This window comes from Bidens hawaiensis, unplaced genomic scaffold (assembly GCF_021521415.1).
Source record: "Bidens hawaiensis isolate Kalapana, Puna unplaced genomic scaffold, B.hawaiensis_p1.1 tig00051605_1, whole genome shotgun sequence".
Classification (NCBI taxonomy): domain Eukaryota; kingdom Viridiplantae; phylum Streptophyta; class Magnoliopsida; order Asterales; family Asteraceae; genus Bidens; species Bidens hawaiensis.
This window is the reverse complement of record NW_027506196.1, coordinates 60,772-85,228: the sequence shown is the minus strand read 5'-3', so window position 1 is coordinate 85,228 and position 24,457 is coordinate 60,772. Positions and strand designations below refer to the sequence as shown.

The following is a 24,457-nucleotide window of genomic DNA, read 5'->3' as shown; positions in this document are numbered from 1 at the left end:
TTATTAAAGAATATAAAGCAAGGGCAAACAGTTTACATATATATGCTATTTAAAGTTGAAATTAGTTACGTAAACTTTTCCATATAGGCTTATGTTAGGTAACAAAATTATTTAATATGACAAACATATTCTTTTATGTTAACAAAAATAGATTAAATTTAAAAGTTAAAAATCAATCTATGCCCATGATTTACGTTAGTAAATTTTGTCCTTAATTAAAACAATTATAAATTGGGGTAAATATATATTTATATAAATCAAAAGTTAACATAGATAATGGATTGAGCATAAACCAGTCAACCTAAAAAAGTATATATTTAAAATAAATTTACCTAATTAAAGAATTATTGAATGGGCGTATATTAGTCCGAATCTTTAGCTGCAGGAGTATTGAATTTTCGTCATCATAAATTTAAATTTAATGTCTATACGAAAAAAATTCTGTATTATATTGTTTTTGAATGTCTATTTTTTTTAAGTTTTTCGTGTCTCATGTTATAAAAAAAATTATCTTTTTAAAAGTCTAGACTTAACAGAGTAATTTGATTGAGCATAAAAATAGAATTTTTGTCATCATAAATATAAATTTGATGACTTCAATGAAAAAGTAATATCCATGTAGGTAGTTTTTTGTAGAAATATAAATTTTGTTAAAGTTTTTCGTATTTTATCTTAATTTTGCATGTAGGTACTTTAAAGTCATACATATACCTACTAATGTAGAATTGTATTTTAATGAAAAAATTAATTAATAGTAATTGGAATATTTTTTGTAGTAATTATACTTTAAGGAAGTGAAATATTATTTGTCTATAATATTAATTTGAAGTTTTGCAAAACATATGTACCACATAAAAACATAGCAATAACCAATCATAAAATTTTATCAAAAAAAGGAATCTCCATGTAGTCAAACAAAAAGAAAAATCCCCAACACAATCAAAACAGAAAATATAAAGAAACATAGTCTCAGCAAACCATGCAAAAAAAGACAATAAAAAGGAAAGTTTTTTAAATTAAATAGGAACCAACTACTACTTCTCGGTTTTAGGAATCAACAGCGTCTCATTCCAATTTGCATCACGCAAATCCTTTGTGTGAATCTTCTGTTGTTTAGTTGATGACAGAGCGGATGACTCGTCAACGTCGTATACATCTTCAAGATTACGCTTCAAATCAACACTGGCAGCCGTGCCCATACTTTCATTGCTATTGGAAATCGGGGTCCCATTGTCAGCGGTACATGAAATAGAATCCTATATAATAAAAATAGTAAGGAATTATAAGTTCAATATAGTTAGTTTGATTTAAGTAGATAGCGAAAACATAAGTAAAAATAGTAGATAACCTTCAAAGAAACATCCGTCTGTAATGGCAACTCTGAGTTACTTGGGTTCACCGAATCAGAATCTTCAACCTTCATTTTGTATGTAAACTCACATGCTTTACATGTACAGTTTTGACCGGTTTATTATATATAAATGAAGAAATTAACAAATTACCTGATTATTATAGAAATTATTTTCGAGCTTTGAAATAATGTTCAGATTTTCAGTCAGTTTTGTAATGGAAAAATACTCAGCATTGTTATCAAGATTATAGTTCTTGATCTCGATCCTAAAGGCGAACTTTCTTTCTAATAAAACGTTGAAGGCAGCAGGAAGAGTTAAAAATTCAGCCGACTGTGAAAAGCATCAAATGTTTTAATTTCAAATATAAAAAGTTATAGAATTTCACTATTATAGTAATGTTATTACAAAACGATTCAAAAAAGACAAAAAGTTTACTTGTTCCTGTTCGTCCAGCACGTCTTTAGCAATTCGTCCTATAAGCTTGTTAGCCTCCCGCTCAAACATTGTAAGAGTCACAGTCCATGTGCAATCCTGGACTCGTATGGGGATCTTGTATCTTAAAAATATGATTAAAATAAATTAAAAAGATAAAGCATGGTTAATATTGTAAAAAAAAAAGTTAAAAGATTTGAGAACCTAATCATAGGAGATGATACAATAGTCTGAGTGCAATTGTCATTGAGACATTTGTACTGCTTCGCCACTTCAAAATCGGCTGGATTCTCTCCCTTATCAATTCTGACAGTTGTGGTTTCAACTCCATTTTTACATAAATCACAACTACGATAATTCTATGATTTCTCAATGCATAGAGCTTTGATCTTACCAACAACAATAAGGGATTTAACCTATCCAGAAATAAGAGAATTTTAATAATGATGTTTCAATGAATCTAAAAACAAAAAATTTAAAAAACAATGACATACCTCTTTGATTTCGTTAATTTCACGAATGTTGATGAAATCAATATCATTAAGAAATTTGTCTTCCAGTGACGAGACCATAGAGGTACCAACGGACCGATGAGAGGATGTTTCTTCACCAATGTTAGACAGGAAACTGGTGTGATGAAACATTATTTGTTATAATGAGTAGGTAACTTTTAATAAAAAAAATCAAGACTTGTGGATGGTCTATTTTCATGTGTTACCGTGTTTTGATAATAGCTTTTATCAAAACAGAATCAATTTTTAAATAATATTATTACAATTGTACGATCACAAATTTGGTATGGAAGAATGGGCTGTACAGATTATATTTTTAAATTATAGCATTACAATAATAGTATTACCTTTAGAAAGTAAAGGTAAATATAAATGGTAATTATTTTAAACATATATAATAACAATGTACCTTTTCTTAAATTCTAGGATTTCATCAATTGGTGAATTTATAAACAACCGCGTCGTATCATAAACATTAGAAAAGTCCTGTTATATGTAATAATATAAATTCGTTAGTTATTTAAAGTACAATGAAATAATGACATGATTTTTTACTTACGTCCGTATATATGCAGATTTCCGAATTGAAGAATTAGGAAAACATGAGCCTGTTGCTTATTTTGCATGTAGTTCAACATTTGCTGACAATATTCCTCCCACAAGGTTAATATGATGTGTCTACCTCTGTAAGATTGTTGATATGGATAACATAAATATAGTTAAGTGCAAATGAATAAAAAAAAAGTAAAATTTGAGTTGCTTACTCCAGATCTTCTAATTTGATCTCCATGTTGATTGCTTATTTGCCACCTCTTACCGGTTTCTTCTCCACCTCATAGCATTTGTAAACATATCCAATAATATCTAGTGTGAAATAAAGTTAGAGCGTTAAGAGTTTTAATGTGTGTTAAACAATTAAGAGTAAATAATAAATAAAATAATACGGTATCTAACCGAGTCTAGTGTACTGAGGTAGAGGGTCTTTTAAAATGGAACCAAAATTGGTGAATTCAAAACCATACTTGGAGCCTTTGAAGGTGGTGCATTTTTTTAGGTCTGTTTGCCAACGGAAAGAAATTTTCTGGCCATTGTCCATATGCTTGATTTTGCGTCATTGTCGGTCACTGTGGGCCTAAAAATGAAGTAGCACTCATTCTCTCGGAGATTTTCTTCAAACTTAGGAAAGTAAGTTTTGAACACGCTTGCCTGCATCTTTGTTCCCTGAAAATTTATGTAGTTGAGAGTGCTGAATATTATAAAAAGAAAAAAAAATTTGGTAAATATTTACCTCCTCATCCATTATAATCATTTCGATCGACCAAATTTCGTTAGGGTTCTTGTTGTTTGGTTTTCTCCATAGTCTAACAACTCGAACTTTGATTGTATAGTTTGTCTTGGTAGCATCAAGTTCCCTAAGTTTGATCAAATTTTTTGGCTCCATGTTTCTGTGTATTAGAGACACTGTTAAAAAAAGGTGTTGTATTTCGTAAGTAATAAGATATAACAAACTATATAAATTAAAGGGAGAGAACAATTGAATTACCATGGCAGTTAGATCGACTTCGATGGTGATGAGGGTGGATTGTTATTAAAGAATATATAGCAAATGCAAACAGAATAATTTGATATATATGGCAAACATATTATTTTTATGTTAACAAAAATAGAAGAAATATAAAAGTTAATAACCAATCTGGGGCCTTGATTTTCGTTAGTTATTATTTTCCGTAATTAAAAGTATTAGAAATGTGTTAAATACAAAGCATAGTCAAACAAAATATTTTCATATATATGCCAAACAGTTTACATATATATGTTATTTAAAGTTGAAATTAGTTAGTTAAACGTTTTCATATAGGCTTACGTAAGGTATCAAAATTATTCTGTCACATGATTTTATTTAGTTATTCCTTTTATGTTAACAAAAATACATTAAATTTAAAAGTTATAAATTAATCAGTGCCCATGATTTACGTTAGTAAATTTTGACATTAATTAAAGCAATTATAAATTGGGGTAAATATATATTTATATAAGTCAAAAGTTAACATAGATAATGGATTGAGCATAAATCAGTCAACCTAAAAAATTATATATTTAATATAAATTTACCTAATTAAAGAATTATTGAATGAGCGTATATTAGTCCGAATTTTAAGCTGCATAAGTATTCAATTTTCGTCATGATTAATATAAATTTAATGTCTTTACGAAAAAAAATGTGTATTATAATTTATTTGAATGTCTATTTTTTTATATAAATTTTTCGTATCTCATGTTACAAAAAAAGGTTCTTTTTTTAAAAGTCCAGACTTAACATAGTAATTTGATTGAGCATAAATCAATCAAGTTAACAAATTGTATATATAAAATAAATTTAACAAACAACGAATGTATTCAAGTTGATGACAGAGTAATATAACTTGATCTAACTTAATTATATAAATAACTAACGAACACCGAAGATGACGCTTATTAATCAATTAATGCCTAAGTAGATAATGAAGTCGATTTAGTGTTTATATAAATAATTAAGGAACACCAAATCAAATGAGAAAGCAACTATAACATACCGGCGGTCCGAACATGCTGCTGCAACACCGGAGAAGTGGAATCGATTAATGCCTAAATACGTAATGAAATCAATTTAGTGTTTATATAAATAATTAACGAAGACCGAATCAAATGAGAAAGCAACAACTATAACATACCGGCGGTCCGAACATGCTGCTGCAACACCAGAGAAGTGGAATCGATTAATGCCTAAATACATAATCAAATCGATTTAGGGTTTATATTAATAGTTAAAGAACAACGAATCAAATCAGAAAGCAAAAACTATAGCATACTGGCGGTGGCGGTGGCTGGTGCGGTGGCGGTGGCGGGTGCTGCAACAGAGTAATATATAAAATAACTTGATCTAACTTAATTATATAAATAACTAACGAACACCGAAGATGACGCTTATTAATCAATTAATGCCTAAGTACATAATGAAATCGATTTAGTGTTTGTATAAATAATTAACGAACACCAAATCAAATGAGAAAGCAACTATAACATACCGGCGGTTCGAACACGCTGCTGCAACACCGGAGAAGTGGAATCGATTAATGCCTAAATACATAATGAAATCAGTTTAGTGTTTATATAAAATAAATTTAACGAACAGCGAATGTTATCGAATTGATGACAGAGTAATATAACTTGATCTAACTTAATTATATAAATAACTAACGAACACCGAAGATGACGCTTATTAATCAATTAATGCCTAAGTACATAATGAAGTCGATTTAGTGTTTATATAAATAATTAACGAACACCAAATCAAATGAGAAAGCAACTATAACATACCGGCGGTCCGAACATGCTGCTGCAACACCGGAGAAATGGAATCGATTAATGCCTAAATACGTAATGAAATCAATTTAGTGTTTATATAAATAATTAACGAAGACCGAATCAAATGAGAAAGCAACAACTATAACATACCGGCGGTCCGAACATGCTGCTGCAACACCGGAGAAGTGGAATCGATTAATGCCTAAATACATAATCAAATCGATTTAGGGTTTATATTAATAGTTAAAGAACAACAAATCAAATCAGAAAGCAAAAACTATAGCATAACGGCGGTGGCGGTGGCTGGTGCAGTGGCGATGGCGGGTGCTGCAACAGAGTAATATATAAAATAACTTGATCTAACTTAATTATATAAATAACTAACGAACACCGAAGATGACGCTTATTAATCAATTAATGCCTAAGTACATAATGAAATCGATTTAGTGTTTGTATAAATAATTAACGAACACCAAATCAAATGAGAAAGCAACTATAACATACCGGCGGTCCGAACATGCTGCTGCAACACCGGAGAAGTGGAATCGATTAATGCCTAAATACATAATCAAATCGATTTAGGGTTTATATTAATAGTTAAAGAACAACAAATCAAATCAGAAAGCAAAAACTATAGCATACCGGCGGTGGCGGTGGCTGGTGCAGTGGCGTTGGCGGGTGCTGCAACAGAGTAATATATAAAATAACTTGATCTAACTTAATTATATAAATAACTAACGAACACCGAAGATGACGCTTATTAATCAATTAATGCCTAAGTACATAATGAAATCGATTTAGTGTTTGTATAAATAATTAACGAACACCAAATCAAATGAGAAAGCAACTATAACATACCGGCGGTCCGAACATGCTGCTGCAACACCGTAGAAGTGGAATCGATTAATGCCTAAATACATAATGAAATCAGTTTAGTGTTTATATAAAATAAATTTAACGAACTAGCGAATGTAATCGAGTTGATGACAGAGTAATATAACTTGATCTAACTTAATTATATAAATAACTAACGAACACCGAAGATGACGCTTATTAATCAATTAATGCCTAAGTACATAATGAAGTCGATTTAGTGTTGCTATAAATAGATAACGTACACCAAATCAAATGAGAAAACAACTATAACATACCGGCTGTCCGAACATGCTGCTGCAACACCGGAGAAGTGGAATCGATTAATGCCTAAATACATAATCAAATCGATTTAGGGTTTATATTAATAGTTAAAGAACAACAAATCAAATCAGAAAGCAAAAACTATAGCATACCGGCGGTGGCGGTGGCTGGGGCAGTGGCGGTGGCGGGTGCTGCAACAGAGTAATATATAAAATAACTTGATCTAACTTAATTATATAAGTAACTAACGAACACCGAAAATGATGCTTATTAATCAATTAATGCCTAAGTACATAATGAAATCGATTTAGTGTTTGTATAAATAATTAACGAACACCAAATCAAATGAGAAAGCAACTATAACATACCGGCGGTCCGAACATGTTGCTACAACACCGGAGAAGTGGAATGGATTAATGCCTAAATACATAATGAAATCAGTTTAGTGTTTATATAAAATAAATTTAACGAACAGCGAATGTAATCGAGTTGATGACAGAGTAATATAACTTGATCTAACTTAATTATATAAATAACTAACGAACACCGAAGATGACGCTTATTAATCAATTAATGCCTAATTACATAATGAAGTCGATTTAGTGTTTCTATAAATAATTAACGTACACCAAATCAAATGAGAAAGCAACTATAACATACCGGCGCTCCGAACATGCTGCTGCAAAACCGGAGAAGTGGAATTGATTAATGCTTAAATACATAATGAAATCAATTTAGTGTTTATATAAATAATTAACGAAGACCGAATCAAATGAGAAAGCAACAACTATAACATACCGGCGGTCTGAACATGCTGCTGCAACACCGGAGAAGTGGAATCGATTAATGCCTAAATATATAATCAAATCGATTTAGGGTTTATATTAATAGTTAAAGAACAACGAATCAAATCAGAAAGCAAAAACTATAGCATACTGGCGGTCCGAACATGCTGCTGCAACACCGGAGAAGTGGAATCGATTAATGCCTAAATACATAATCAAATCGATTTAAGGTTTATATTAATAGTTAAAGAACAACGAATCAAATCAGAAAGCAAAAACTATAGCATACCGGCGGTGGCGGTGGCGGTGGCTGGTGCGTTGGCGGTGGCGGGTGCTGCAACACCGGAGAAGTGGAATCCGGTGAGAAAACGGGGTTGGCGATGGCGGTGGTGGGTGTGGGTGTGGCTGCAACACAGGAGAGGAGACGAACGGAGATGAAGGCATTCTACAGCCTGATTACACCAGTGAGGAGGACATGAAGGATGAATTAGGGTTTGTTTGAAAGATCTGGTGGTAACAATTAGAATCGGGCCGGGTTAATGGTTTCCAAATGGATTGTGGACATAGGCGGGAATGGATGAGTGAGGGTGGGCTAAATGAATGACACGTGGCTAGAGGAAAGCTTTATTTATTTAATTGTATAGATATTATCATTTTAAATAGACACTATTTATTGACAATACATTATATTAGGTTGATTATACCTAGCTTCATATCTAGAGAAGGTCAGATGCATTTTGGAGTTTTAGGTTGACATTATATTATACAATTATTTTTATATTATACAATTTTGTTGAATGCAGAAAAAAAAGATAGTGATATATGACTTGTATGGTATTAGATGATACCCTAATAGAATATCTAAACCTCAAGTATTACAGTAATTATTGCCTTTTTCTTTTCTAATTATTTTATTTCTCATTGTCCTAGCATGATAGAATAATCTACAAGCTCACTCCCTTTTTAGTTTGTATATTTTTAATCTTTTTGTGTTTTAACATTATATATAAAGTAAATAGTAAAAGCAAACATGAAATTCTTAACAAGTATATTTTTAACTAACATGTATACTTGATGTCTTATGAATAATGAGTAATCTAGTAGCCAAGACTAATGAGATATGATTTTACAGTTAGGTATAAAATTAAGTTTACTGAGTTAAACCAGTCCCATTGTTATCTCTAGTTCCCTAAACAGCCTTCCATTATCTGTGTATTAATAATGCTAAAATCCTATTAAGCAAAGGTCCTAAAAGATAACATTGGCAAAATCACATTTTTTTAGAGTGATACTTTTTTTTTTCTTCTATAGTAGCATATTATGCATCCATTTTAACGATCAACATGGCCACTTTATGGTGTTATATATAACATATAATTTAGTTTTGTGGTTTGTTACGGGTTAATCAAGCTTATTACTCTTTAACTACAAAAATTATTCTAAAATGTCTCCTTGATTAAATGTTCCAATGAGCCCGTAGGCAAGGTTCTTACTATTTTCACGCATGATATGAGGTTGTCTATCTCACTAGTATTTGAACTGGAATGCCAGGCGGAGGAGTGTAAATGACTTATCGCGCTATCCGACTTGTATGTGAAAAGCATTTCGTACTCGTAACTGATCCCTTCCTAGCGAAAGGTGTGCTCCAATGAAAAGTACACAACACTAGTGGTGCCCCTTTTGACGACCAATCCACTATGGAAACAATGTATCTCTCTGGGGATGTGAATAATCTTTTAAAGCACTTTCGAACCATCATGCCCGTTCACTTAGCCTACGAGCGCCGACTCATTTCCAACTTGGATCACTTCTGGCTCGCTTAGCCCTAGCTTGAAACAGCCAACTCACTTCGCCTACGCAATGAAGAGAAGTAGTTTACTTGCTTGGTGATATAAGTTTATTTATACATCACGAATCCCTTGTAAAGTTGTGTATATTTAATGTTTTGAGTTTGGTTAGTTCATGTTTTGTTAGTCTTTTATTATTTAATGTTTTGAGTCAAGTTATTTATAGTTATCATGTTTTATATCGTTTGGTGTGTTGAATGTTAAATCTAATTCGTTCTATCATCTCATAAGAAGTTTAAGTTCATTTTGCTCGTTAATGATTACATGATTATTCCACTTAGTGTTTTGATTTGTTTGCATGAAGATGGTGGTTTGAAAGTCAAGAAAAAGAAGGTCTAGAAGGTTCTAAGCGTTACTTGGAGTTCAAGGAAGAAGATTTATCAAGATTTTACAAGATATTTAGTAAAAAAAAAAAAGAAGAAGAATCTCCTCCTGGAGGGCGCCGCGCCGCGCGACGGGGAAGGCTAGGCCGGTCGCGGGGCGCCTAGGCATCCTGATCAGCCATATTTTGTAATTTAAGGCCCAGCTCGTTTATATATAAAGAGGGTTATAAACCTAAACAAAAATACAACTATTGGCAGCCGATTTGGAGAGAAGAAACCAAGATTTTGAAGGGTTTTTGGAGGTTGATTGCATTAGAGATCATAGAGCTTTCATACGATTGTTCAAGGGTCGATTAAGAAGGGTTCTTTCGTTCTTTTTCATCATCTTTGTTCATTATCTATTATGAATCTATTTTGTTTACTTGGTTTTAGTTATTCATCTTTGATTATGACTTTGCTAGGCTAGACTTCATGTCTACCTAGGTTTGATGAACATGTTTGATGCTTGATTCTTGCCTTGGACTAATGTTTTGATTATGGTTTCGTTTTATTAATAGTAAAAGACTTGATTTTGCTTTCATGATGTATATGAGTATTTATTATCTTGATTGATTGTTAACTATTGCTTCACATAGATCTTTTATCTTTTGATTGTGTTCTTTAGATTTAGGGTTTATGTTTAATCATTACTTGGTGTTTTGATTATTATGGTTGAATAGGCCTATTAGATCATAGAAGCTAGTTAATAGTTGGTTAGGGTTTTAAATGTTCTGCTAAATTCCAATAGCTGTAAGGTGAGGAGTTGTTTATGTGTCTTGGTCAATCGCATGCTAGGATAGATTAGTGACAATATTCTTGCTTATTGTGTTGATCCTTGTTCATGATGTCGTGTTTAGCTTATCAAGTTATCTAGGGTTTAGTTTTTCGTAAGATTACTTGCTTTAGATACTATTAATTAACCCTATTTGATAACCATGAGGAAATCAATATAACTTATTGCTTAATAATCTAATAATTATTCTTTAGGATTTTACTTGATGTGATTGAGGGTCCTTTAGGGTTTGTTAGATGAATACATTTAGAAATCAGTTTCCATATCATGTTATTTGTCCATTGCTTGATGATTGTTGATGCATGGGATTCTTACCTAGGTAGATTCCTTCTCTGATTGTTTCGATCTTGTGATTAATTGCTTGTTTTCTAGTTTACTTGTTTATTTGCTTTCTTAGTTTAATCTTAGTTTAAAAACCCTCTTTAAATATTAATAATAAATAGCCGTGTCGTAAGTCGAGTCTAATTAGTTAATTAACGTAATTTATATAGTCCTGTGGGTTCGATATTCCGGACTTACTTAGCTTTAGTATAATTGACCGGTTCACTTGCCGGTGTTTTGTATAGTTGAGTTTTAAGTCTAGTTTTTATTACTTATTAATTTAGTTAATATTTAATTGACTGTTTTAAGTACATCACTTGGATGACGCTGCTATCATAAGAAAGGACCAGATAGTTCTCGGTTCCGAAAGCAATAATCTATTTTTGTTACTCCACTATAACTACCGAGATCTCTTCCTTTATTACCGTGGGAATAAATTCCAACTATGTTGCCTTCTAACGATAGGACTGGATCCGAGCTCCTAGGAAAAAAGCTTGAAGCTTGAAGACGGAAAGAGAAGATATTAACGGGATGCTTTATAGTCGAAGTTGCGTCTAATGGGCCATGCGGACTTGACGTCATCCCCACCTTCCTCCAGTATATCACTGGCAGCCCTTTGTGAGTGCGGCACACACCTTTTTGTTTGTTTCAGAGCCGCTTTGGCGGGGCATATTAAACCCACTACGTACCACACCACCGGGCGGGTCAACTGAATGCCCAGTCTTTCTCTGTCGTCAACTCGACGTCCTCGTCACCTGCAAGATAATATGCTTTTAACATTTTCAACCATCTTTCGCGTTTTCTTGATTACCCCACCAACATTCTCTCTCCCTCCACGTGTTCCACTCTCACTCTCCCTCCACACGTTCCACTCTCACCGCACCCTTATTTTTGGCAAACCCATTTATATTGGGACTGCTTTCCCGCGTTCCCTTTTCTCAGCTATTCAAACAAGCTAAATGAGATACTGCACGGTTATCTACCTATTCTAATAAAGTAAAATAACTGTGGACACTTGTCATCTTTTGGTTAATTCTTATAATTTTTTTCTCTCCAAAACTAAGATCGTAATTGACCATAATATATGCCATAGATCAATAATTATTCACTTTCTTTTTAGATTATATTTATATTATATCTATACATTTTTATAAAAATAAATATTAACAAATTATTTTACTATATATTCCAAAATACTTTGTGAAATTCAAAAATCAACAACAAACCATATCATTAACATATTGCACTGTGTATATTGTAGAAGATTGTAAAGAAAAACAAAACTCGAATATGCTTTCATTTTATAAAGTAATTTTTTTAATTATTAAATTATAAATATATGCTTAAAAGTTGATCTATTATTTTAAAATCAATCCATATCTATTATTATTATTATTATTATTGTTATTATTGTAAATTGTCATATAAATTTATAAATTATAAATATATGCTTTAAATATATCCATTTATTTTTTCGGTTAATTTAATAAACTATATATATGTTATACGAATCACTTTCAGACATAACAAAGTTTATCATATTTAATTTCTTAGTTTTTTTATCAAGGATTGTTTCGGGACTTTTGCGACTCTTAAATATGATTTTTATGGGTCAAAAGTTGGTAAATAGATTGTTTGGTACAAGTTAACTATATTTATGTCAAAATTTGTTACGAGTCAAAAATGAAAATTTTGAGTATTTTTAAAATTTTGAGAATGAAAATTGATTTATTGTCAAATTTGTTATCGGTTCATAGTATTGACTTGAAAATGTCAAACGGATGAAAGTTAGAATTTTAAAGATGATTCAGGTTTCAAATTTATTTTCAGGCGCATTTTTGGAAATAATTAAAAGGTTCGGGATTTGGCAAATTGACTATTTTCCCTCAACTAATAAAATATAAGAAAAAATTGCGAACACTTTCGGCATACATCAATGCTTCTAGCTTTTATCAATTTGAAAGATTTATGTCATTATTAAATTTTCCTTCAATGGTGATTAGAACGTTGTATGTGAAACATGTCATGCAAAACTATGCCCAAATAAAACAAAATATTCACAAAATTGAATTGATTAACATGTTATTTTTTATGTTGTCATTATGACAAATTCGAAAAACCCCTGAAACTTATCAAAATCTTTTTAATACTACTTTCGTATGAAAAGTCTTCTTTCCTAAATTAGTTCATAACCAAAATTCTTTCAATTATACAATAACACCTAATAATGAATTTTCAATAGAAAGAAGCATTATGTGTACGTTTTTGCGCATGCTTTTTTTATCAAGTTCATCTAAAAATAATGATGTAATACATTTTTTTATATACGCTATGTAATGTTTTACTTGTAACCGAATTATCTCATGTGTAACATGGGCTCTAAAACTAGTTATATAATAGGGAAAGAGACGTACAAATAAAATTAACTCGGTACAAATAAAATTAGTTATTACTCTACTTGATTTTCACATTTAGCATGTTAATTTTATGGGAAAATTCTTAAAATAAGCATTTATGAAAATGTTTTTCAAGTTTTAGGTGTCATTTGTAAGAAATTCCCAAAATATATATTATAAACTAGTCGTGACGAGTAGTTTATGATTACACACGAGTAGTTTGTAGAACTAGTTAAAACTTGTCACGTGCCCTTAAACTAACCGTAACGAGCAGGTTCACTAATCATTTACTCGTCACGACTAAATAAGTTTCATGCCTCGTAATCAACGCCCACTAGTAATTCATTAGTCATTTAGTCACGATGACTAGTTTACATTTTCTACACAAGTAGTTTATTAATAGTTAATTTGCCGCGACTAGTTTAACCTTACAATCTACTCGTCGCGACTAAAGAACTTATGAATTACTCGTGGGCATCGATTACGAGGCATAAAACGTTTTTAGTCGTGACGAGTAAATAGTTAGTAAATCTACTCGTTATGGTTAGTTTAAAGACACATGTCAAGTTTTAATTGATTATACAACTACTCGTCACGACTAGATTATAATACCTATTTTAGGAAATGACACCTAAAACCTAAAAAACGTTTTCATAAACGCTTATTTTGGGAATTTTCCCTAATTTTATTTGTATTTGATTCAAACTTTACAGCAATAAATATATTGTTATAGAATTTGGTTTTTTGGTTTGTTACGGTGTAACATCCCGGATTTTCAAAGAATAATATTAAATATATTATTTATTTATGGCTTAAAATAAAATTTCTCGGCATAATAGAAAATTATAATATTAAATAAAGAAAGTTACGTTTAGTGATTTCGCGTTAAAAATTAATTAATATCAAATAAAGAAAAGATCATGAACTTAGATTAATTAAGGTGGGTTAAAGGGTAATGGGCTTAGGTCCATGGGCTTTAAGAGGTATAAATACTCCCTTAAAACCATCCTAAAACCCTAATCCTCATTTCCATCTCTTTCATAATCTCTACACACACTCAAGAACACACACGCATCTCCACTACTATATATAAACGCAAGAGAAAGAAGGAGATCTGAGACCAAATCAAGCTAGCTATTATTAGATCTTCTATATATAAGATAGATCCAAGGATTTAAGTTCATGACCAAGCCAAACGACAACAAACGAACACAAAATGTATGTTTTTTATATTAAAGTTTACGTTATTATAGACGTTTAGCTTTGAAACTTGAAACAATAGTAGATCGGGTCTAAACGGAACGTAAAGTAACGAACTTGATGTTAAAAAACGAACCTAACGAACCCATGAACATAAACGGCTCGTTTAAAATGAACCCTATATCTAGTCTTGAACATTTTAAGCTTAAAAGATCCAAACTTTACGACTTCCCGAGTCAAGTCTTACCCGGAAATGGTCACGAGAGCGCTTAAGGGGTTAGATAGCATCATGTTAAAGGTTTATATGTTAAATAATAATAATAATAATAATAATAATAATAATAATAATAAACGAACAGTGGGTGACCCGTGACCCAAATACTTGAAGCTCAGCCATATCGCATACAAATACAACGAGCAGTACTCGCATACATTACAAATACATACATACATAGTTCGCATACAACGGAGAGTCGATTACCGTAGTTAATCACAAACAACTGATATGTTCGATTACAAATTACGATCGATTACAAGAGGGTTTTCGTTTACACTATAACTCGCGTACACACAGAAACCCGATTACTCTTGGATTTTATTACAATAAACCCAAATACCTTAGAGCTGCTATTAATTGATTACATAGGAATTCGATTACAATGGATTTCAGTCACAACGGAATCGCATACATTGTAAGCGATATCTGCAGCAGTTGAACACAAGTTGTCCATCTCATATCGATTACATTATAGACGATAATGAAACTCGCTTACACGGACTTCGATTACAATAACTCAGATACATTGAAGTTCGATTACACCCAAGTTCGATTACAATCCGTTCCTGCCCTAAATCGCAAACTCTGTGACTCGAATACAATTAGAATCGCATTCAATACGAATCGATTACAATAGAACTCGCTTACAATTGCTTCAAATCGATTATATTGAGCCTCGATTACAATAGAACTGATTATACCTTGGATCTGCTCATTTGGCTCGTATACATACACACATGACTCGCATACAGTACTTGAGGGTATTGGGCTTGACAGCCTTGGGCCAGAAGGAGTACAAGGTGGGTTGGATCAGTTGGGCTGAGAAGTGGAGTGCAAAATGGATCATCTGGGCTTTACAAGATGGGCTTGGGTTTGGGCTTGGAAGGTGAACCGGGCAATATAACCTAGGATATAATAAACTAATTAGCTAACCTCGCCAACTCCATAGATTCCGTTAACATGAAAACAAATATATGATGATTGAAACAAATATAATAATTAAAGGGTGTGAACGCTAAACATAAGCAATACAAAGAACTAAATAACGACTTTCGTTAAATGATGTAATCCCGATAAAGAAAAGAATATTAAAAGAATATTTAAATAATCGAGTCTTATGATGATAATAAAATATTTTAAGGAGAGGATAATAATAAAATAATTATAAAACCTTAAGGGTTCGTAGGAAGAATAATAAGTAAATGAAATCTAAAACAAGACCAACCGATCATACCAGACTTAGTCATTTCCAACTGGAATACAAACAGGATGAATATAAATACGTGTACCCTATATACAGTTAGTAGCGCACAATTAAAGAAGGGAATTACGATAAACGGAGAAAGAAACAGGATCCATGTGAGTTTCTAGCCTCATTCCTTGTTATGTTTCCGGGGTTGTGTGCATACTCGATGTGACAACTAAATACACTTATCTTAAATGGTAAGTGTATGCCATATATGATATATGTGATAGATACGATGATTGCTTGTCGGTACGTGAATGATCTTTGGATATTGCACGTATTGCCAAAGGAAGAGATTAGTTCCTTACATGTATATTAAATAATAGCTTATATACAGTGTATAAGGTTCCTTCTATTGATAGCATAATGTTCCTTCTATGGATAGCATGGTGTTCCTTCTATGGATAGTATAATGTTCCTTCTATGGATAGCATAGTGTTCCTTCTATTGACTGTATAATGTCCTTCTATGGAAAGTAACTAGGGTGTTCCTTCTATGGATAATATATATATATATATATATATAGGATCATGATCATGAGAACTTTTTTGATATTGAGAACCATAAGAACCATTTTGGACCATAAAAAACCCAAAAATAAAAAAATCATAAAATAAAAAAAAACACAAAATGAAAAAAGTAAAAAAAAAACCAAAATTCTTATTTTAACATCCCGGTTTCATAAAAAAAAAACGTCGTATTATACACATGTATAATTTTATTTAATCTTTAGTATGGGCAATAGTTCTTTTAATAGATATTACATGACGTTCCTCTTATGGATATTTATACGAGGTTAAGATATGTATGTACGATATGCGTATGTATTGTATGTCGTATGTTAACTCAGCATAGCTGACTTTTAGTATGCACGTAGGTGAGTAGAATGAGACAGCTCGCTTGAGGGGAACACGTGGCAAGTGAATAAGAGACTGACATCGGAAGACTCGAGACGTTTATCAGTTTATGTTTGATTACTTAGTTTTTAAATGACAGATGTTTGTTTAAGACACGTTATGAAATGTTTTATGAAATGTTTTTATGTTCCATGAATTTTTTATTAACTCAACGGAGCCTTACATACGGGTTAATCGAAGCTTGGGGCCTTACGGGTTAATCGAAGCTTTTTATTCATAAATACAAGTCCTATTTTTAAATTTCACTTTGACTGGAATTACATTTTAAAATTTCTCCATTTGAAAGCAACTTAACAAGTAGCTCTAATTTAACAAAGACAATCATAAATTCAAAACTTTAATCCGTCCAAATACCCTAATCTTTAAATAAAAACTCAAAATCCTCAACAAAAAAAAACAAACAGCATAACAGAAGATCATAAAACTTCCCAAAAACACTAATCTTCCATTCAAACCCTTAAGCTTTAATCCTTCCATAGAACTTGGCCTTCTCATCAGCAGTCTGGAAGCGACCATGCCCAAACTTCGAAGACGTATCGATAAACTTCAGCTTAATCTCCTCCATTGCAAGACGAGACGTCTGGTTCAACAAAGTCTGCCTCAACGTCACAACCCGCTTCTTGGGTCCCACACAGCACCCCTTGATAACCAGATAATCATCCTTCGCCACACCATAGTGTGGAAACCCGCCCATCGGTGTTATATCCTTCTCAGTCCTATAATAGATTTAAAATCTAAGATACAATTTATAAAGTTTAAATATAAACAAAAACAAAGTACTAGCAATACCTGTCATATTCAGTGATGGCTGTGTGAGACTCCTGGCCCGCCTTGCCGAGCTTATAAATCTTCTTATTCATTTCAGTACGGTGATGATACCCGTTCTGACCAGCTCTTGCAACCGTGAATGAAACCCTAGCCGGATGCCACGCTCCAATACATGCAACCTTACGGAGCCCACGATGAGTCTTACGTGGCAAACGGGTCACACCCCAACGGGTCACCACACCCTCATAACCCTTACCCTTGGTCACACCAATAATATCAATCATTTCATCTTTCTGAAACACAGCATCGATCGGGATCTGCTTCTCAAAGAAACTGTACCCAAAGTCAACCTTTTGTGCCACATCACCACCGTTAACCTGAATCTCCATCAAGTGGGCCTTCTTTTGCTTCAAACCCTTCATCTTTCTAATCTGAAAGATCAATAGCAAATATTAACAGTTGGTAACACTTATCCAACAAGCCCATATTGTCATACAAGACGAGTTAAGTAATTAATTACCTGTGTGTGGGCCAGCACACGGATGACATTGCAGTACTTTTTCATTTTTTTCAATTGGGACTGAATTTCTTTTTTCCCTGATTCATACTTCAAAGCATATTTGGTGAAGGCTTTCTTCTTTGACTTGCACCAGTTTTTGTAGAACCTTCTCTTGACATCTTCACTAAGATGTTGGGCCCACACAGTGTTAAGGCTGCGAAGCCCGCGTGGGGTCTTGACATAGCCTACAAGACCAACAACTACCATGGGAGGGGTTTCAATGATAGTGACTGCTTCACAGGTCTCTTTCTTGTGTAGTTCTGTGAATATATAAAATACAGATTTGAGTGATTTAAGTATAAGATTAAACTTGTGATAAGGTTTAAAATATATAAAATACAGAAGGCAGTTAGTCTGCATGGTTGGGTAGGATTATCTTTAGGGAAGGCTTTCACTGCAAAACAAATATGATTACACTATAAGCTATGTTACCAGAGATTTACCAAAAAAATATGCTTTATTATAAGACAGGAGAATAAATTAACTGAAACAGTGATTTTTACTATAGAGTTGCCATTATTAAAAAACTAAAATTAAACCTTTTCATTACAAAAGAGCAACTAGACAATAATAAAAAAAAGTAGGAAGCATAATATAGTAACCTTTTCCTCTGTGACGAGCAGCCCGCTGTCTAGGAAGAAAACCCAATGAACCGTGTCTTGGGTGCTCAAATTTGCGGTGAGACATAATGCCTAGCTTGTTTCAAATCTGCAAAATTTAAAAAATTCATTTGTCTAAAAAATAAAGAAGCATAGAATAAAATCAAAAAGTCATATTAGATGTGTCCATATTACAACTACATAAACTATATATTTCACTTGATTGTTTTAGAGCATAATCCATTTTAAAAAGGCAGAGTACATAATAGAAAAACGTTAAACATGGAATAAAATCAAATATAATATATTGTTACAAATAAAAACATAAAAATATATTGTTACATGGAAAGACAATAACATAATTTTGACAAGTTGATTTTATGGCATATTATCACAGAAATACTTGATTAAAATAACAAAAGCCCTAATAAATCAACAATGATTGGTATACAAAAATACATACATAAGAAACATGACACTTGAAAACAAATACATATCAATCTACCTACATGACATTAGAACTTTGCAATGACTTGTTTACTTAGGAAAACATAATACAATGCAGATATACAGAGGTAAACACAAAATTAAAAACTCATTTAAAACTCTCAATACATATGCAAATAGAAACTACATGCTTGCAGCACGTGGAGATAATGTAGTGACGAAAAAAAATGCCCCAATACCATAAGCCTATGACAGAATAGTTATTATGCCAATTCTCAGGCTTATAAGTGTTTCTTACCAACCCCCACAACGGGATATGGCAAAACAAGCCCTTCAAGATTCAAGCCTTGATTACTTGTGTGTTTTAGGAGATCATTTTATTCACCATACACATACAAGCACAACCAACAAGCTAACAAACACAAGCTCTATTTATCATCTCAAAATAATAAACTAAAAAAAATTACAGTTTAAAAAACATATAATATACAGTTACATATAACATTAGTTGAAGTTGATTATATGTATACACTTACACATAGGAATTTGTTTAAGATAGCAAACCTATATGTCCCAACAATTAAAGTAGAGAAAAGAGTACATTATTTATTGATATAAATATAGAACTGATGAAATAATTCAATAGCTAATGTAAACATAATGTATACATACATAAGCAAGTACAAAAATATAGATATATATATCAATCAATCATACATACCCAGTGGAGTCCCATCAATAGCAAAGCTATAAGTAGGGTCTGGGGAGGGTGGGATGTAGGCACACCGTACCTCTATCTAACTGGATAGAGAGGTGGCTTTCAGAGAGACCCTCGGCTCTTGACTACATATGTATGCGGCAATATAAAAGGAAATCGAAGTTCAACTATAATATAATTCATAGTAGCACGTAGTAAAAAAATGATAATACTATATATATATATACATATATATATATATATGAAAAAAAATACCATAATGGTGTATGACCAAAATAAGGTAAATATAGGCCCCTAAGGTATTCATTTCTCCCTAAAAGTCCTTAACTTTAATTTTACTTCTCCAAAATTCCTATCCCTAACCATGTCCTCTGAGAGATTTAGGTCTATCAAATCATGCATAATTCTCTCATCCCACGTTAACTTAGGTCGTCCTCTATCCCTCCTCCCCTCTATAGTAATGTTTTCTACGGATCTAACCGGGTTCGTCGTCTGTCTTCTCTTCACATGTCCAAACCATCTCAATCTCCACTCTCTTATCTTGTCTGATATGTTAGCTACCCCTAATCTCTGTCGAAACACAACGTTTCTTATTCGGTCTAACCTTGTGTGCCCACACATCCAGCATAGCATTCTCATCTCTGCTACCTTCATCTTCCGCACTTGTGCCTTCTTGATGGCCCAACAATCTGTTCCATATAGCATTGCAGGTCTAACTACTACCCTATAAAATTTCCCCTTTAGTTTAGTTGGGAAACTCTTGTCGCATAATATAGATATATATATATGATTAAAAATTAGATAACAAACGCAAATAGATACTACTGACTTGCAGCATATGGTAACGGCCAAATTATGCAATGATGAAAAAAATGCTCCTGTACCAAAGGCCTATGGCAAAATGTTTATTATGCCAATTCTCAGGCTGATTAGTGTTTCTTACCAAAACCACAAAATGAGTTTTGGTAAACAAGCCCTTTGAGACTCAAGCCTTGATTAATTGTATGTTTCAGGAGACCATTTTATTCACCATAAACAATATGACCACATCCAACATGCTAACAAGATCAGGCTCTATTTGTCATCTTAAAACTATTAAGAACACTAAAAGTAAAGTAGAAATATATATCATCAGGAAAAAACATTACCAGTAACAAAACACACAGATGTAAAACTTTAACAAACATTTCAACAAAATAGTCTTAAAAACCATTAAAAAAAATCAACGAAAATATTGTGAAATTTATACGGAAAAAACTTAAATTTACAAATAAAACAGTAAATTAACAATGAGACAAGAAATCTTAATATGTACCAATCAGAAATAATTTATAAAAAACACATTAAAAAAAAGCTAGATCGATCAACAAAATAGCTTTAAAATCATAAAAAAATAAAACGAAATAGAAAATAATATCAAAATTATTAAAAATAAAGTAAACTTACAAATAAAACAGCAACATAGCAACGAGACACGAATTTTTATTATACATCCATCAAAACTAAAAACAATGTACAAAAAAAAACCACAGTTAAATAAAAAACAATTTAAATCTAGATCGGCACCAACATCACATAGAATTTCAGACAAACGAAAATAAAATGCAAATATAGATACAATTTTTAACATATAGAACTAAAATATGCAGGTATAATTACTGGTGAAACAATAACAATAATAAAGAGGATGGATTGATTGAATAGAAAAAGAGGATAGAATTAAGCATTTGCAAGCAGACGAATTCCTTTAGCAGAATTATTAGAGAAATAATAATTGAGAGAATGATACCTGAAAGGCTAATGAGAGGAAAGGCGCAGCTGATGTGCTTCTTATTCTTATGGTTAGGGTTTTTATCGACTCATTTGATACCATTGGACGCCGTCCGATCATGTGGACTTATGCGATCACCGATTTAGGGTTTTCAAATGGGCCACAGGACGGTTTGGGCCTTTCGGACTAATGTGGCCATCAAAACCAATTATGTTTTCTGTGTTTTTTTTTATTTAGTTTTGTAAGACGGGCGTTGTTGCAGAAACCCGGGGGTGTGGTGGCCGGTGGGGCGAAATTTGGTGTACTCGCTCCAGTAAATGAAAGAGAAAAACCAATGAATTTAGAGTTAACTATGGCTGGTAATTTCTAACATGACACAAGTTTTAATATATTTGAGTTTAAACTTAACAGGTTTCGTGTCTTAAACGCGTCGACCTCTTTAAGGGGGGACGACTTGTAACATCCTAAAATTTTTAAAAATAATATTAATTATATTAATTATTATTGGTGAGAAAGTTTACTCGGGTTAGCGGAAAATAATAAATAAGGTAGGAGTTGGTATGGGTCGGGCTAGTGTTGGGTAATGGATATGGGTTATGGACTTGGGTTAATGAGGAAGGAAGATGGACCATGGGCTCAAGCCCATGATCCATAATATTTAAGCCCTAAATCACCCTTTAATCCTTTCATTTCACATATTCCATACACTACCAAAAACTGTTGGGCCTAGTTTTGTGGTTTGTTTGTACTTGTTTCTTGTATTTGGGCTTGGGTTTTGGGTGCACATGTAAACCGAGAACACTTATATGTTCTTGGTGGGCTTGGTGTTGTTTGGGCCGGCCTTTGGTTGTTATCCCTATATATAGAGGTGTGATGTATAGGGTTATGGTTGTTCATTCTTATTATTATCAAGTATTGTAAGTGCTTAAGCACCCAACGTATTCAATATATACGTGTGTTTTGAAGCAATTCCGTGTTAGTTTGCTTGTTACTATTCGTGTTCTTGAATCACCGAGGATTGGTATTCCGCACCAATACTCGTTTGGTTGATCATATTGTAGTGATTCAGATTCGGGACTTACAATTGGTATCAGAGCCTTTGACGAATTCAGGCTCGTTATTGTGGTATCAACGATTCAAGAATATCACTTGCAAGGTTACAAGGTGTGTTTCCGGAGAGAAACTGATCGGAGAAGAAGACTGGTTTTATTTTTGCTAAGATTGACTTTGATTTGAAATTAAGATCGATTCCCATATTTTTGGAAATTTGTTACAAGTTTGTTGAAGACTTTCTTTGGTTTTCGGCCACTATAGCTTCTGATATTAATCAGTTCTCGGCATCTGTTTGTTCTCGGCCACTGTCAGTTCTCGGTCAATTGATTTGGTTAACAAAGGCAGTTCTCGGTCAAGGGGAGTTTTCGGTCAAGAGGAGTTTTCGGTCAAGGGGAGTTTTCGGTCAAAAGTTTGGTCAACCAGAGATTTCGGTCACATTTTCTCACTTAGTTCTCAGCCCAAAGTCTTTGTTCTCTGCCCAGTCTGTGTTTGGGCTTCTCATATTGGACTTACATTTTAATTGGACCTAAAATAAATCAGTAACAATTTTGAAATGGCCCATTTAACCAATGGTAGCAACTCAACCAACTCGTTACTTCACCAAGAACTTGATTCAATCATGGGTACTGCTACTCACATACCTCGTTTATTGTCCCACGAGGGGTTTAGTGAATGGAAATTTCGTTTCGAACATTATGCCAAAATGAAAGATGCGAAAATTTGGAGAAGTATTGTGAGGGGACCCCAAGTGATTACTTATCAAAGAGAAAATTCAAATGAGGTTCTTGTAAAGCCGGTTGTTGACTATGATGATGATGATTTTGCTAAGGTTGAAGAAGATGAAAAAGCTCTGTCAACTCTAAGCATGGCTCTTTCACCCGAGATTGCTCTTCAATTTAGAGATCTCCGAATAGCTAAGGAATTGTGGGCTGCCCTGATAGAGGTCTATGAAGGTAATGGGGATATGAAAAGAAGTCGCCAAGATCTTCTAAGACAAAAATTTAACATGTTTAATCATGTTCTGGGAGTGACACTGGAGTCCCAACTTCAAAGATTCATATCTCTTGTAACTGAAATGAGATCTGCTGGAATTTTTCTACAAACCTCAGAGATTAACAACAAGTTGGTGAATTCTCTGCCTAAGAATTGGGACATGAATGTTGCAGTTATCAAAAAGACTAAAGATCTTAATAGAATGAGCATAACTGAGATGATTGCTACTATTAAGGCCTGTGATATGGATGATAAACAATGGGCAATAAACCATGCTAGTTCTTATAGTGCTGCTGGATATAACGTTGCGTCAAACAGTACTCTCATGTCACAAGATAGTTTCTCTTTGTTCAAGCGTACTCAACAACCACCACAGGGAAACTTTCAGATGTTTTCATCTACTCTCGGTCAATCATCGTCATCCAAGTCACCCAACTCAGCTCCAGTATTTTTCACCAAGTCTGGTCAGTCTACAAATGAATCAGGAAAGACCACTCCTAGTCAAAACTTCAGTCAGATCCCCACCATACCGAAAGAAACTCAAGAGAATATCGCATTAATGGCAGGATTTATGAACTGTTACCATGTGTTTCTGGCTGGAGACTTGGTCCAACCCATGGCTGCTAC

The 24,457-nt window shown here is 32.9% G+C and overlaps 1 protein-coding gene across 1 annotated transcript; it reads right to left on the bottom strand.

The window, feature by feature from the left end:
- Positions 1-17,252: 17,252 nt before the first annotated feature.
- Positions 17,253-18,963, bottom strand: LOC143617043 (large ribosomal subunit protein uL3-like). Its single transcript, XM_077089710.1, has 5 exons — positions 18,852-18,963; positions 18,560-18,643; positions 18,211-18,509; positions 17,712-18,121; positions 17,253-17,638 (listed from the first exon to the last, which is right to left on the bottom strand). The coding sequence occupies exons 1-5, from the start codon at positions 18,934-18,936 to the stop codon at positions 17,380-17,382; spliced, it is 1,137 nt and encodes a 378-aa protein (XP_076945825.1). The 5' UTR covers positions 18,937-18,963; the 3' UTR covers positions 17,253-17,379.
- Between the last annotated feature and the right edge of the window lie 5,494 nt (positions 18,964-24,457).